Raw genomic sequence first — 12,582 nt, 5'->3', positions numbered from 1 at the left:
AATAGGAAGGGGGTGAAGTAGTCCAGAGCTGGGCCGATTGGTACTCTTATTCTGCGCACACACTGGACAGGCAGCAACATAACCCCGAGTATCCTCGGCCATGGCAGGCCACCAAAAACGTCTGCGAAGAAACGCCATCGTCCGAGCCACGCCAGGGTGACAAGCCATCTTGCTGGCGTGGGACCATTTGAGGACCGCAGGACGAACCGACTCAGGCACAAACAACCGACCGGGTGGACCGTTACCGGGACCGGGCTGCGTCCGAAGAGCCGCCATCACCTCCTCCTCAATCTTCCACCTAACAGCTCCCACGACGCAGTTCCGGGGGAGAATTGTCTCGGTCTTGGACCCACTCTCCTCCGTCTTGGAGAACATCCGAGACAAAGGCGTCCGCCTTGCCGTTCTTAGATCCAGGTCGAAACGTCAGGGAAAAAATTGAATCGTCCGAAAAACAACGACCACCTGGCCTGACGGGAGTTGAGACGTCTAGCCGATTGCACGTAAGCAAGGTTCTTGTGGTCAGTCCAGACAATAAACGGCTGCTCCGCCCCCTCCAACCAGTGGCGCCACTCCTCCAAGGCAAGTTTCACCGCGAGAAGCTCCCGGTTACCCACATCGTAATTCCTCTCCGCAGGCAAAGGCGACAAGAGTAGTAGGCGCAGGGATGGAGTTTACTGTCCGTGGAGCATCGCTGCGACAGGATGGCGCCAACTCCCACATCAGACGCGTCCACTTCAACGACGAACTGACGGGCCGTGTCCGGTTGAGAGAGAATCGGTGCGTTGGTGAATCGCCTCTTCAAATCCAGAAACGCTCGATCCGCCTCCGGATTCCACTTGAAGCTCCTGATACTGGAAGTCAAGGCCGTTAACGGAGCGGCCACCGGCTGTAATCCCGGATGAATCTGCGGTAGAAATTCGCAAACCCCAAAAATCTCTGGAGCTGCAATCTCGTACCGGGCTGGGCCCATTCCAGAACCGCTCTAACCTTCTCCTGGTCCATCCTAATCTCTCCCCTGGAGATGATGTACCCGAGAAAGGATGTCGTGTGGGCGTGAAACTCGCACTTCTCGGCCTTCACGAACAGGCGATTCTCCAACAATCGCTGCAGAACCTGCCGGACATGCTGGACGTGGTCGGAAGGTTCCTTCGAGAAGATCAGAATGTCATCCAGGTAAACAAACACAAAGAGACCGATCATATCTCTCAGGACGTCGTTCACCATACTCTGGAATACCGCTGGAGCATTGGTCAGTCCAAACGGCATCACCTGATACTCGAAGTGACCCATCGGTGTATTGAACCCCGTCAACCACTCGTCTCCCTCTCTGATCCGGACCATGTGATACGATTGCGTAGGTCTAGCTTGGTGAACACCGTAGCACCCTGTAAGGAGTCGAAGGCAGAACTCATCAAGGGCAGGGGATACTTGTTCTTGATCGTGATGTCATTCAAACCCCGATAATCAATACACGGTCGAAGAGAGCCATCCTTCTTACCCACAAAGAAGAATCCTGCCCCCAGGGGGTGATGACGAGGGACGAACGAGACCAGCAGCTAGGGACTCCTTGATGTAGGTCTCCAAAGCCTCACGTTCAGGGCGGGAGATACTGTATAACCTTCCCTTGGGGTAGACAGCTCCAGGGAACAGGTTGATGGCACAATCATATGGTCGGTGGGGAGGGAGTGACAGAGCCTTCTGCTTACTGAACACTTCCCCCAAATCGTGATATGTCTCGGGAACCAGGGACAAATCTGGGGGTTTCAGCCTCAATCACCTGACTGGGAACCGAATGGGGACAGGCAGTCTTGAGACAGTTAGCATGACAATCAAGGCTCCAACTCGTTACCTTGCCCGTCACCCAATCGAACGTGGGATTGTGTTCCTTCAGCCAGGGGTATCCAAGGACCAGAGGAACATGGGAAGACGGCAGAATGAAGAATGAAATCATCTCCGAATGATTCCCCGACAACAGCATCTTAACCGGTTCAGTCCTCATCGTGATACGTGCCAGACTACTGCCGTTCAGAGTGGTCGCTTCAATGGCTTCCGGCAATTGCTCCTTGGAAAGCCCCAGCTGTTCCACCAACTCGGCATCAAGAAAGCTTCCATCGGCACCTGAATCGATCAAAGCGTTAATCGCTAAGCTCTGATTCCTGTTCACAAGGGTAGCCGGAAACGGGGTCTGACAGAGGTACTGAGAGGTTGAAACTGGCTCGCTAAAAGTCCTCCCAACTTTAGCGAGCCGGGCAGTTTGACGACCGCCGGGAACAAGTGGAGATGTAATGTCCCGAGCTACCACAGTAGAGGCAGCAGTTGGTCTTACGTCTATGTTGACGCTCCTCCTTGGTTAACCCGTGCCGCCCCACTTGCATGGGTTCAGAATCGGGAGAGAGGACCTCTCCACTAATCCTTTGTGGTGGAGAATGATCGACGTGTTCTGGTCCACCACCCGACCCGACTGGGAACTGAGAAGCTGATCGATTGGACGGACCCCATTGCTTCTCCCTCCTTCGCTCTCGGACTCGATTATCCACCCCGAATAGACAAGGCTACCAAGCTGTCCAGGTCACTAGGCTCCGGATAGGAGATCAACTCATCCTTGAGCTGTTCCGACAGACCCTGGTAAAAGGCCGCTTGCAGAGACTCCTCATTCCACCCACTCTCCACAGCCAACGTCTTGAACTCGATCACGAAGTCGGCCACGCTGCGGGAGTTCCTTGGTGAAGCGAAAACAGGCGCCTAGCGGCGTCCCCTCCCTCGGACGGAATGGTCGAAGAGCTTCCTTATCTCGGCCGTGAACCCCTGGTATGAAGCCATGCAGGGGTCTTGTCGTTCCCAAACGGCTGAAGCCCACTCCAGCGCTCGACCACGCAGCAACTCAATCACAAAGGCTATCCTAGCCTTGTCTGTGGCATAAGAGTAGGGCTGTAGATCGAACACTAACCCACACTGCATAAGGAAAGAACGGCATCTTCCCAGCTCCCCCTCATATTTATCCGGCGTCGGAACCTTGGGCTCACGGAAGGACACAGCTCCAGACGCGGCAGGCGAGATGGGTGAAACCGGTAGTGGATCCTCCACCGGAAACTTGCGCTGGTTCTGGACCTCCGTCAGACCGGTAGAAAGGTTCCGAACTGACAACGCTATCTCCTGTAGTGCCGTGCTATGTTGTCCCAACATCTTCTCCTGATGGGAAATGGCATGGCGAACAGAGTCCAGGTCCGCTGGGTTCATTACTGGCCGGATCGTTCTGTCACGAGTTACAAAGCCAGAACCCAGAAGCAGACCAGGACAAGGTAAGTTGAAACGAAGGTGAGTGTTTATTTACAAATTCAAGAGTGATGCTGAATAATCCAGGGAACAGAGCGGGCGCGTTGATTAGTTGTTGGGGGTGCAGTGGTTGATCCCATCATGGCTCGGCAGCCGCCGACCACCAGGCAGAGGTTGGATGAAGGTCCCGGATGAGTGACTGCAGATGGAACAAAACGGAGGTAAGTAAACAACAAACCAACAAGGTGCAAAACAACAAAACTAACGCTAGACGCTCTAAGACTGATACTCTGGTAAACCTACTGTTCATGGCTAACGATCCGGCAGGGAATGGATGTTAGGCCAGAGCCTAAGAAGGGTGATGATCAGGACCAGGTGTGCAGATTGCTGATGGGATGCAGGTGCGGAAATCAAGAGAGCTCCCCGGAGCGTTCCAGAACCCTCGGGAAACTGGAGATCACGAGCAGAAAAACTAGTCCACAGACAGGACCCGACTCAGACTGCCGGGATCGTTACATTTGGATGATCCAGAAGATGATTGGGAGAATGTCATATGGTCAGATGAAACCAAAATATAACTTTTTGGTAAAAACTCAACTCGTCGTGTTTGGAGGACAAAGAATGCTGAGTTGCATCCAAAGAACACCATACCTACTGTGAAGCATGGGGGTGGAAACATCATGCTTTGGGGCTGTTTTTCTGCAAAGGGACCAGGACGACTGATTCGTGTAAAGGAAAGAATGAATGGGGCCATGTATCGTGAGATTTTGAGTGAAAACCTCCTTCCATCAGCAAGGGCATTGAAGATGAAACGTGGCTGGGACTTTCAGCATGACAATGATCCCAAACACACCGCCCGGGCAACGAAGGAGTGGCTTCGTAAGAAGCATTTCAAGGTCCTGAAGTGGCCTAGCCAGTCTCCAGATCTCAACCCCATAGAAAATCTTTGGAGGGAGTTGAAAGTCTGTGTTGCCCAGCGACAGCCCCAAATCATCACTGCTCTAGAGAAGATCTGCATGGAGGAATGGGCCAAAATACCAGCAACAGTGTGTGAAAACCTTGTGAAGACTTACAGAAAACGTTTGACCTGTGTCATTGCCAACAAAGGGTATATAACAAAGTATTGAGAAACTTTTGTTATTGACCAAATACTTATTTTCCACCATAATTTGCAAATTAATTAATTAAAAATCCTACAATGTGATTTTCTGGATTTTTTTTCTCTCATTTTGTCTGTCATAGTTGACGTGTACCTATGATGAAAATTACAGGCCTCTCTCATCTTTTTAAGTGGGAGAACTTGCACAATTGGTGGCTGACTAAATATTTTTTTTCCCACTGTATGTCCTAATATGTAACGTTAATAACATTAGCAGATATGCTAAAGCAAGACTCATCCTCTTGTCCTTGGTCCAGATATGTGAAATCTAGCTGAATAGTCTTAGTCAGTTTAAGAATTCTAAAGTGTGCAATAGCTTTGGCGTTGGTCGTTTTTAGAGTCAACATCCCACAGCACTCTCTGTTTTTATAGCTTCCTCTACTATAACGTCTACATAATGGATCACTTGGCGAAGAGAAAAATAAAAGAGAGGAAGAGGAATGAAATTGAATAGCCGTCGCTAATTATGTCACGCACACACGCACAAGAACACACACATACACACACACACACACACAAACACACTCGTACACACACACACTTGTACGCATACACACACACACACTCTCTCACCCCCATCACCTAATCCAATAAAGATGTCTTTCCACAGATTCATTGAATACCAATGCAGCAGGAACCCCAGTTAGCGAAATCGTTTCAAATTTAAACCGCTGCTGAGATAAATTATCTCTTGCCTTTCAGTCTTTGGAGGTGTAATAATTAACCATTGGTTTGAAGCAGTCTCACTGTATGTTACAGTATGTGTTCTTGGGTGCTTCCCAAATGGCACACCATTCCCTATGTAGTGCACTACTTTTGTCCAGAGCCCAATAGGCCCTGGTCAAAGGTAGAGCACTACATAGGGAATAGGGTGTCATTTGGGACACAACCCTTGTCTAATTGTATGCTATGTCTGGGCTTTTGTAACCGGATGATTTAGTCAGAGGATTGTTCCCTCTAAGTGCTACATTACAGCGGGGGAAAAAAGTATTTAGTCAGCCACCAATTGTGCAAGTTCTCCCACTTAAAATGATGAGAGAGGACTGTAATTTTCATCATAGGTACACGTCAACTATGAAAGACAAATTGAGAAAAAAAAATCCTGAAAATCACATTGTAGGATTTTTAATGAATTTATTTGCAAATTATGGTGGAAAATAAGTATTTGGTCACCAACAAACAGGCAAGATTTCTGGCTCTCACAGACCTGTAACTTCTTCTTTAAGAGGCTCCTCTGTCCTCCACTCGTTACCTGTATTAATGGCACCTGTTTGAACTCGTTATCAGTATAAAAGACACCTGTCTACAACCTCAAACAGTCACACTCCAAACTCCACTATGGCCAAGACCAAAGAGCTGTCAAAGGACACCAGAAACAAAATTGTAGACCTGCACCAGGCTGGGAAGACTGAATCTGCAATAGGTAAGCAGCTTGGTTTGAAGAAATCAACTGTGGTTGCAATTATTCAGAAATGGAAGACATACAAGACCACTGATAATCTCCCTCGATCTGGGGCTCCACGCAAGATCTCACCCCGTGGGGTCAAAATGATCACAAGAACGGTGAGCAAAAATCCCAGAACCACACAGGGGGACCTAGTGAATGACCTGCAGAGAGCTGGGACCAAAGTAACAAAGCCTACCATCAGTAGCACACTACGCCGCCAGGGACTCAAATCCTGCAGTGCAAGACGTGTCCCCCTGCTTAAGCCAGTACATGTCCAGGCCCGTCTGAAGTTTGCTAGAGTGCATTTGGATGATCCAGAAGAGGATTGGGAGAATGTCATATGGTCAGATGAAACCAAAATAGAACTTTTTGGTAAAAACTCAACTCGTCGTGTTTGGAGGACAAAGAATGCTGAGTTGCATCCAAAGAATACCATACCTACTGTGAAGCATGGGGGTGGAAACATCATGCTTTGGGGCTGTTTTTTCTGCAAAAGGGACCAGGACGACTGATCCGTGTAAAGGAAATAATTAATGGGGCCATGTATCGTGAGATTTTGAGTGAAAACCTCCTTCCATCAGCAAGGGCATTGAAGATGAAACGTGGCTGGGTCTTTCAGCATGACAATGATCCCAAACACACCGCCCGGGCAACGAAGGAGTGGCTTCGTAAGAAGCATTTCAAGGTCCTGGAGTGGCCTAGCCAGTCTCCAGATCTCAACCCCATAGAACATCTTTGGAGGGAGTTGAAAGTCCGTGTTGCCCAGCGACAGCCCCAAAACATCACTGCTCTAGAGGAGATCTGCATGGAGGAATGGGCCAAAATACCAGCAACAGTGTGTGTAAACCTTGTGAAGACTTACAGAAAACATTTGACCTGTGTAACTGCCAACAAAGGGTATATAACAAAGTATTGAGAAACTTTTGTTATTGACCAAATACTTATTTTCCACCATAATTTGCAAATAGATTCATTAAAAATCCTACAATGTGATTTTCTGGATTTTTTTTCTCATTTTGTCTGTCATAGTTGACGTGTACCTATGATGAAAATTACAGGCCTCTCTCATCTTTTTAAGTGGGAGAACTTGCACAATTGGTGGCTGACTAAATCCTTTTTTCCCCACTGTAACTACTGGTCCCTGTATGTCTCTGATGTGTGTTGTTGTTGTTCCCTCTAATAGCTAGCTACTGGTCCATGTATGTCTCTGATGTGTGTTGTTGTTGTTCCCTCTAATAGCTAGCTACTGGTCCCTGTATGTCTCTGATGTGTGTTGTTGTTGTTCCCTCTAATAGCTAACTACTGGTCCCTGTATGTCTCTGATGTGTGTTGTTGTTGTTCCCTCTAATAGCTAGCTACTGGTCCCTGTATGTCTCTGACGTGTGTTGTTGTTGTTCCCTCTAATAGCTAACTACTGGTCCCTGTATGTCTCTGATGTGTGTTGTTGTTCCCTCTAATAGCTAGCTACTGGTCCCTGTATGTCTCTGATGTGTGTTGTTGTTGTTCCCTCTAATAGCTAGCTACTGGTCCCTGTATGTCTCTGATGTGTGTTGTTGTTGTTCCCTCTAATTGCTAGCTACTGGTCCCTGTATGTCTCTGATGTGTGTTGTTGTTGTTCCCTCTAATTGCTAGCTACTGGTCCCTGTATGTCTCTGATGTGTGTTGTTGTTGTTCCCTCTAATAGCTAGCTACTGGTCCCTGTATGTCTCTGATGTGTGTTGTTGTTGTTACCTCTAATAGCTAGCTACTGGTCCATGTATGTCTCTGATGTGTGTTGTTGTTCCCTCTAATAGCTAGCTACTGGTCCCTGTATGTCTCTGATGTGTGTTGTTGTTGTTCCCTCTAATAGCTAGCTACTGGTCCCTGTATGTCTCTGATGTGTGTTGTTGTTGTTCCCTCTAATAGCTAGCTACTGGTCCCTGTATGTCTCTGATGTGTGTTGTTGTTGTTACCTCTAATAGCTAGCTACTGGTCCCTGTATGTCTCTGATGTGTGTTGTTCTCTCCCCCTAATGCTGCTCTAAGCTTGGTCACTGTGTAAGTATTACCCTGACTAACTACTGATAACTCCTAGCTATAACTCCTGTTAACTCCTGGCTATAATTCCTGTTAACTCCTGGCTATAATTCATGTTAAGTCCTAACTACTCCTTACTGCTTTCTCTGGTGTTCTCATTCATTTACACCCATTTTCCAGCCATCATCATTCCATTCTCATTCCATTCTTAAACTGTCTCTCAATGAAGAAGCTGTTCGGCTATTACACCAACTCATGCTTGTTGAAGTGAATGTTTTGTGGTCAGATTATCCATGTTGTTCATTTCCCTGTACCTAGAATAGTGGCGTAGTTAATGTCCCCTGTTCTGAACAGACATGGCATGTTTTAACATCTCATTGTATTGCTTCAGCCTCCCTGCTTTTTCTAACACGTTTGTTGGTATTGTTGTACCATAGACTGTGTGGTATCTCCCTCCATTTGAGTTCTCTCTTTATCTACACATCTATTGTTATCCCAGCCCTAGGGAAGCTGCTGTTCTGTATCTCATATCTCATATTGTCTCTCTGTTGACAGCTCAGGTCTGGGGGGTCACAGATCCTGGAGGGATGCATCGCTGAGATCCCCAACATCTCCAGTCTGGATATCTCTGACAACGGTAAGACTATATCTAGCTTCTCTACAGTGAGGGAAAAAAAGTATTTGATCCCCTGCTGATTTTGTACATTTGCCCACTGACAAAGAAATGATCAGTCTATAATTGTAATGGTAGGTTTAATTGAACAGTGAGAGACAGAATAACAACAACAAAAACCAGAAAAACACATGTCAAAAATGTTATAAATCGATTTGCATTTTAATGAGGGAAATAAGTATTTGACCCCCTCTCAATCAGAAAGATTTCTGGCTCCCAGGTGTCTTTTATATAGGTAACGAGCTGAGATTAGGAGCACACTCTTAAAGGGAGTGCTCCTAATCTCAGTTTGTTACCTGTATAAAAGACACCTGTCCACAGAAGCAATCAATCAATCAGATTCCAAACTCTCCACCATGGCCAAGACCAAAGAGCTCTCCAAGGATGTCAGGGACAAGATTGTAGACCTACACAAGGCTGGAATGGGCTACAAGACCATCGCCAAGCAGCTTGGTGAGAAGGTGACAACAGTTGGTGCGATTATTCGCAAATGGAAGAAACACAAAAAGAACTGTCAATCTCCCTCGGCCTGGGGCTCCATGCAAGATCTCACCTCGTGGAGTTGCAATGATCATGAGAACGGTGAGGAATCAGCCCAGAACTACACGGTAGGATCTTGTCAATGATCTCAAGGCAGCTGGGACCATAGTCACCAAGAAAACAATTGGTAACACACTACGCCGTGAAGGACTGAAATCCTGCAGCGCCCGCAAGGTCCCCCTGCTCAAGAAAGCACATATACATGCCCGTCTGAAGTTTGCCAATGAACATCTGAATGATTCAGAGGAGAACTGGGTGAAAGTGTTGTGGTCAGATGAGACTAAAATTGAGCTCTTTGGCATCAACTCAACTCGCCATGTTTGGAGGAGGAGGAATGCTGCCTATGACCCCAAGAACACCATCCCCACCGTCAAACATGGAGGTGGAAACATTATGCTTTGGGGGTGTTTTTCTGCTAAGGGGACAGGACAACTTCACCGCATCAAAGGGACGATGGACGGGGCCATGTACCGTCAAATCTTGGGTGAGAACCTCCTTCCCTCAGCCAGGGCATTGAAAATGGGTCGTGGATGGGTATTCCAGCATGACATTGACCCAAAACACACGGCCAAGGCAACAAAGGAGTGGCTCAAGATGAAGCACATTAAGGTCCTGGAGTGGCCTAGCCAGACCTTAATCCCATAGAAAATCTGTCGAGTTGCCAAATGTCAGCCTCGAAACCTTAATGACTTGGAGAAGATCTGCAGAGGAGTGGGACAAAATCCCTCCTGAGATGTGTGCAAACCTGGTGGCCAACTACAAGAAACGTCTGACCTCTGTGATTGCCAACAAGGGTTTTGCCACCAAGTATTAAGTCATGTTTTGCAGAGGGGTCAAATACTTATTTCTCTCATTAAAATGCAAATCAATTTATAAAATTTTTGACATGCGTTTTTCTGGATTTTTTTGTTGTTATTCTGTCTCTCACTGCTCAAATAAACCTACCATTAAAATTATAGACTGATCATTTCTTTGTCAGTGGGCAAACGTACAAAATCAGCAGGGGATCAAATACTTCTTTCCCTCACTGTATATCTCTAATGTTAAGACAACATCTCCAGTCTGGATATCTTTGACAATGGTGAAACAAGACAAGGGAATGCAGTTGATACAGTATAAAGCAGTGATGTCCAAAGGGTTGTGTGACTGGCTGGTTATAAAGCAGTGATATCCAAAGGGTTGTGTGGGTGGCTGGTTATAAAGCAGTGATATCCAAAGGGTTGTGTGGGTGGCTGGGTGTAAGCAGTGATGTCCAAAGGGTTGTGTGACTGGCTGGTTATAAAGCAGTGATATCCAAAGGGTTGTGTGGGTGACTGGGTGTAAGCAGTGATGTCCAAAGGGTTGTGTGACTGGCTGGTTATAAAGCAGTGATATCCAAAGGGTTGTGTGGGTGGCTGGGTGTAAAGGGTTGTGTGGGTGGCTGGGTATAAAGGGTTGTGTGGGTGGCTGGGTGCAGGCTTTTGCTCCAGCCCAACAAACCAGTAGCACAGCTGACTCGACTAATACAATAATTTATTTAAAGACTATGATTAGCTGACTCGACTAATACAATAATTTATTTAAAGACTATGATTAGCTGATTCGTTAAATCAGGTGTGTTACTGCTTTGGCTCCCAAAATGCCTTTTTAGTTGATTAGTTTCTGTTTCCTCCAGGTCTGGACTCTGACCTGTCCACTCTGCTGGTGTGGCTGGCCAAGAACCGATCCATCCGACACCTCTCACTGGGGAAGAATTTCAACAACATCAAGTCCAAGTAAGACTAGGGGGGGGGGCTAGGCTAGCACCGGCGGGAGGGCTGGGTCATGACCAATATCCTTACTGTCTGGCTGGAGATGGAAGCATTCACACAACACATCCCAGACACTTAACATACACACATACGGTTACACACCATTGTGACGCCATATTGTCATTGTTTTTCGTCTATATTAACCTGATTATCTGTTCTCTTTCTTTCTCAGACATCTTGCCCCTGTCTTGGACAACCTGGTTCATATGATTCAGGAAGAGGAATCGGTGAGTTTTCAATCAGTATGAGTTGAATTTCATTATCAGAGAAACCCTTTGTGTCTTTCCTAGTCAACCACTTAATTCACCTGCAAGGTTACAGTAGCAAGTATTACTATCAGAAACTGATGTGTCGCTGCTCAACGAGACTAACATGGTTAAAGGTCCAATGCAGACGTTTTTTATGTCAATATCAAATCATTTCTGGGTAAAAAAATAAGAACCTTACTGTGATTGTTTTCAATTAAAATAGTCAAAAATAAACAAAAATAGCTTTTTAGCAAAGAGCAATTTTTCAGGCAAGATTTTTGCTGGACTGTCTGGGAGTGGTCTGAGTGGGGAAGAGAAAACTGAAAACGGGGGCGGAGCTAGCATGTTGGAGTGAACGGCTGTGTGTGAGAGGCTCCCGCAACTTTTTTGCGAAATAATCTAAAATAATTTACTTTATTGCACTTGTTACAACAAACTTTTCTTTCTAATACAATATTGTAACTTTCTATGTGAAAATGCCTAGTAATAAGCGACCAAAGGACAATAAATCCACATCAGAGGCCTACTCCCCACCAAACAACGAGACAAACATGGCGGAAGGCACAGGTAACAACGTGACACTTACAGAACTTACCCGGGCTTTGGGAGAACTACGTGTTGCTATAGCGGAGGATCTTAAGGCTACTATTGCTGAACTGGACACTAAAATCGAGAGCACCATTCGAACGGTCGCTTCGCAGGGCCAGAGTATTGTGGACCTTGAGAAAGCTTCAGAATTCAACGCTGGTAGGATCGACGAGTTAGAGAAACTATGCACGTCATTGCAGGATAATGTGCAGAAGCTTTCTGTGAAAGTGATCGACCTGGAGGGCAGATCCAGGCGTCATAACCTTCGCGTGGTGGGTCTGGCAGAAGGGGTGGAGGCGGGCTCTCGCCTAACCGACTTCTTCGCCAAGCTACTGAAGGATGCAATGGGACCGGATGTTTTGGCGTCGGATCCCCTACTGGACCGTGCACATCGCGCCCTTGTCCCAGTGCCTGGACCGGGCCAGCGTCCTCGCCCAGTAATCATCTGTTGTCACAGTTTCAAGACCAAGGATCTTATCCTGCGCGAGGCTCGAATGAGGGGCAACCTGTTACATAAAGGGCACCCCTTTTCGTGTCTATGAGGACTATGCGCCCGATGTGGCAAAGCACCGCGCTGGCTACAGAGATGTCATGACCAAACTCTACAAACTCCATCTTCGCCCAGCCTTGCTCTTCCCTGCAAGACTAAGAATTACCCCGCCTTCCGAGGAGAAGATCTGGCTCTCCTCGGTTCTGGACGCAGAGAAGTTTGTCCGGGAATATACACCAATCCCCCGTACAGGTTAGAGTGCCTTGTCATTGTGTGTTAAGGTCTGCTCATGGACCCGAATCCATACCATACCATAACGGGTGAAACCGTATTAAACGGTCTCAGCAAGGGCTACCGAA

At 47.1% G+C, this 12,582-nt stretch overlaps 1 protein-coding gene across 1 annotated transcript in view; it reads left to right on the top strand.

The window, feature by feature from the left end:
- Positions 1–12,582, top strand: part of LOC121585340 (F-actin-uncapping protein LRRC16A-like) — a 250,051-nt gene that overhangs the window by 167,112 nt on the left and 70,357 nt on the right. Inside the window, exons 18-21 of the mRNA XM_041901721.2 lie at positions 7,904–7,915; positions 8,450–8,531; positions 10,762–10,861; positions 11,070–11,124. Coding sequence (XP_041757655.2) covers positions 7,904–7,915; positions 8,450–8,531; positions 10,762–10,861; positions 11,070–11,124 — 249 coding nt within the window. The remainder of the gene's footprint in view (positions 1–7,903; positions 7,916–8,449; positions 8,532–10,761; positions 10,862–11,069; positions 11,125–12,582) is intronic.

The sequence above is a fragment of the Coregonus clupeaformis genome, chromosome 17 (genome assembly GCF_020615455.1).
Source record: "Coregonus clupeaformis isolate EN_2021a chromosome 17, ASM2061545v1, whole genome shotgun sequence".
In the NCBI taxonomy this organism is placed as follows: Eukaryota; Metazoa; Chordata; class Actinopteri; order Salmoniformes; family Salmonidae; genus Coregonus; species Coregonus clupeaformis.
Note: the sequence above shows the minus strand (reverse complement) of the source record. Positions and strands in the feature narration are given on the sequence as shown.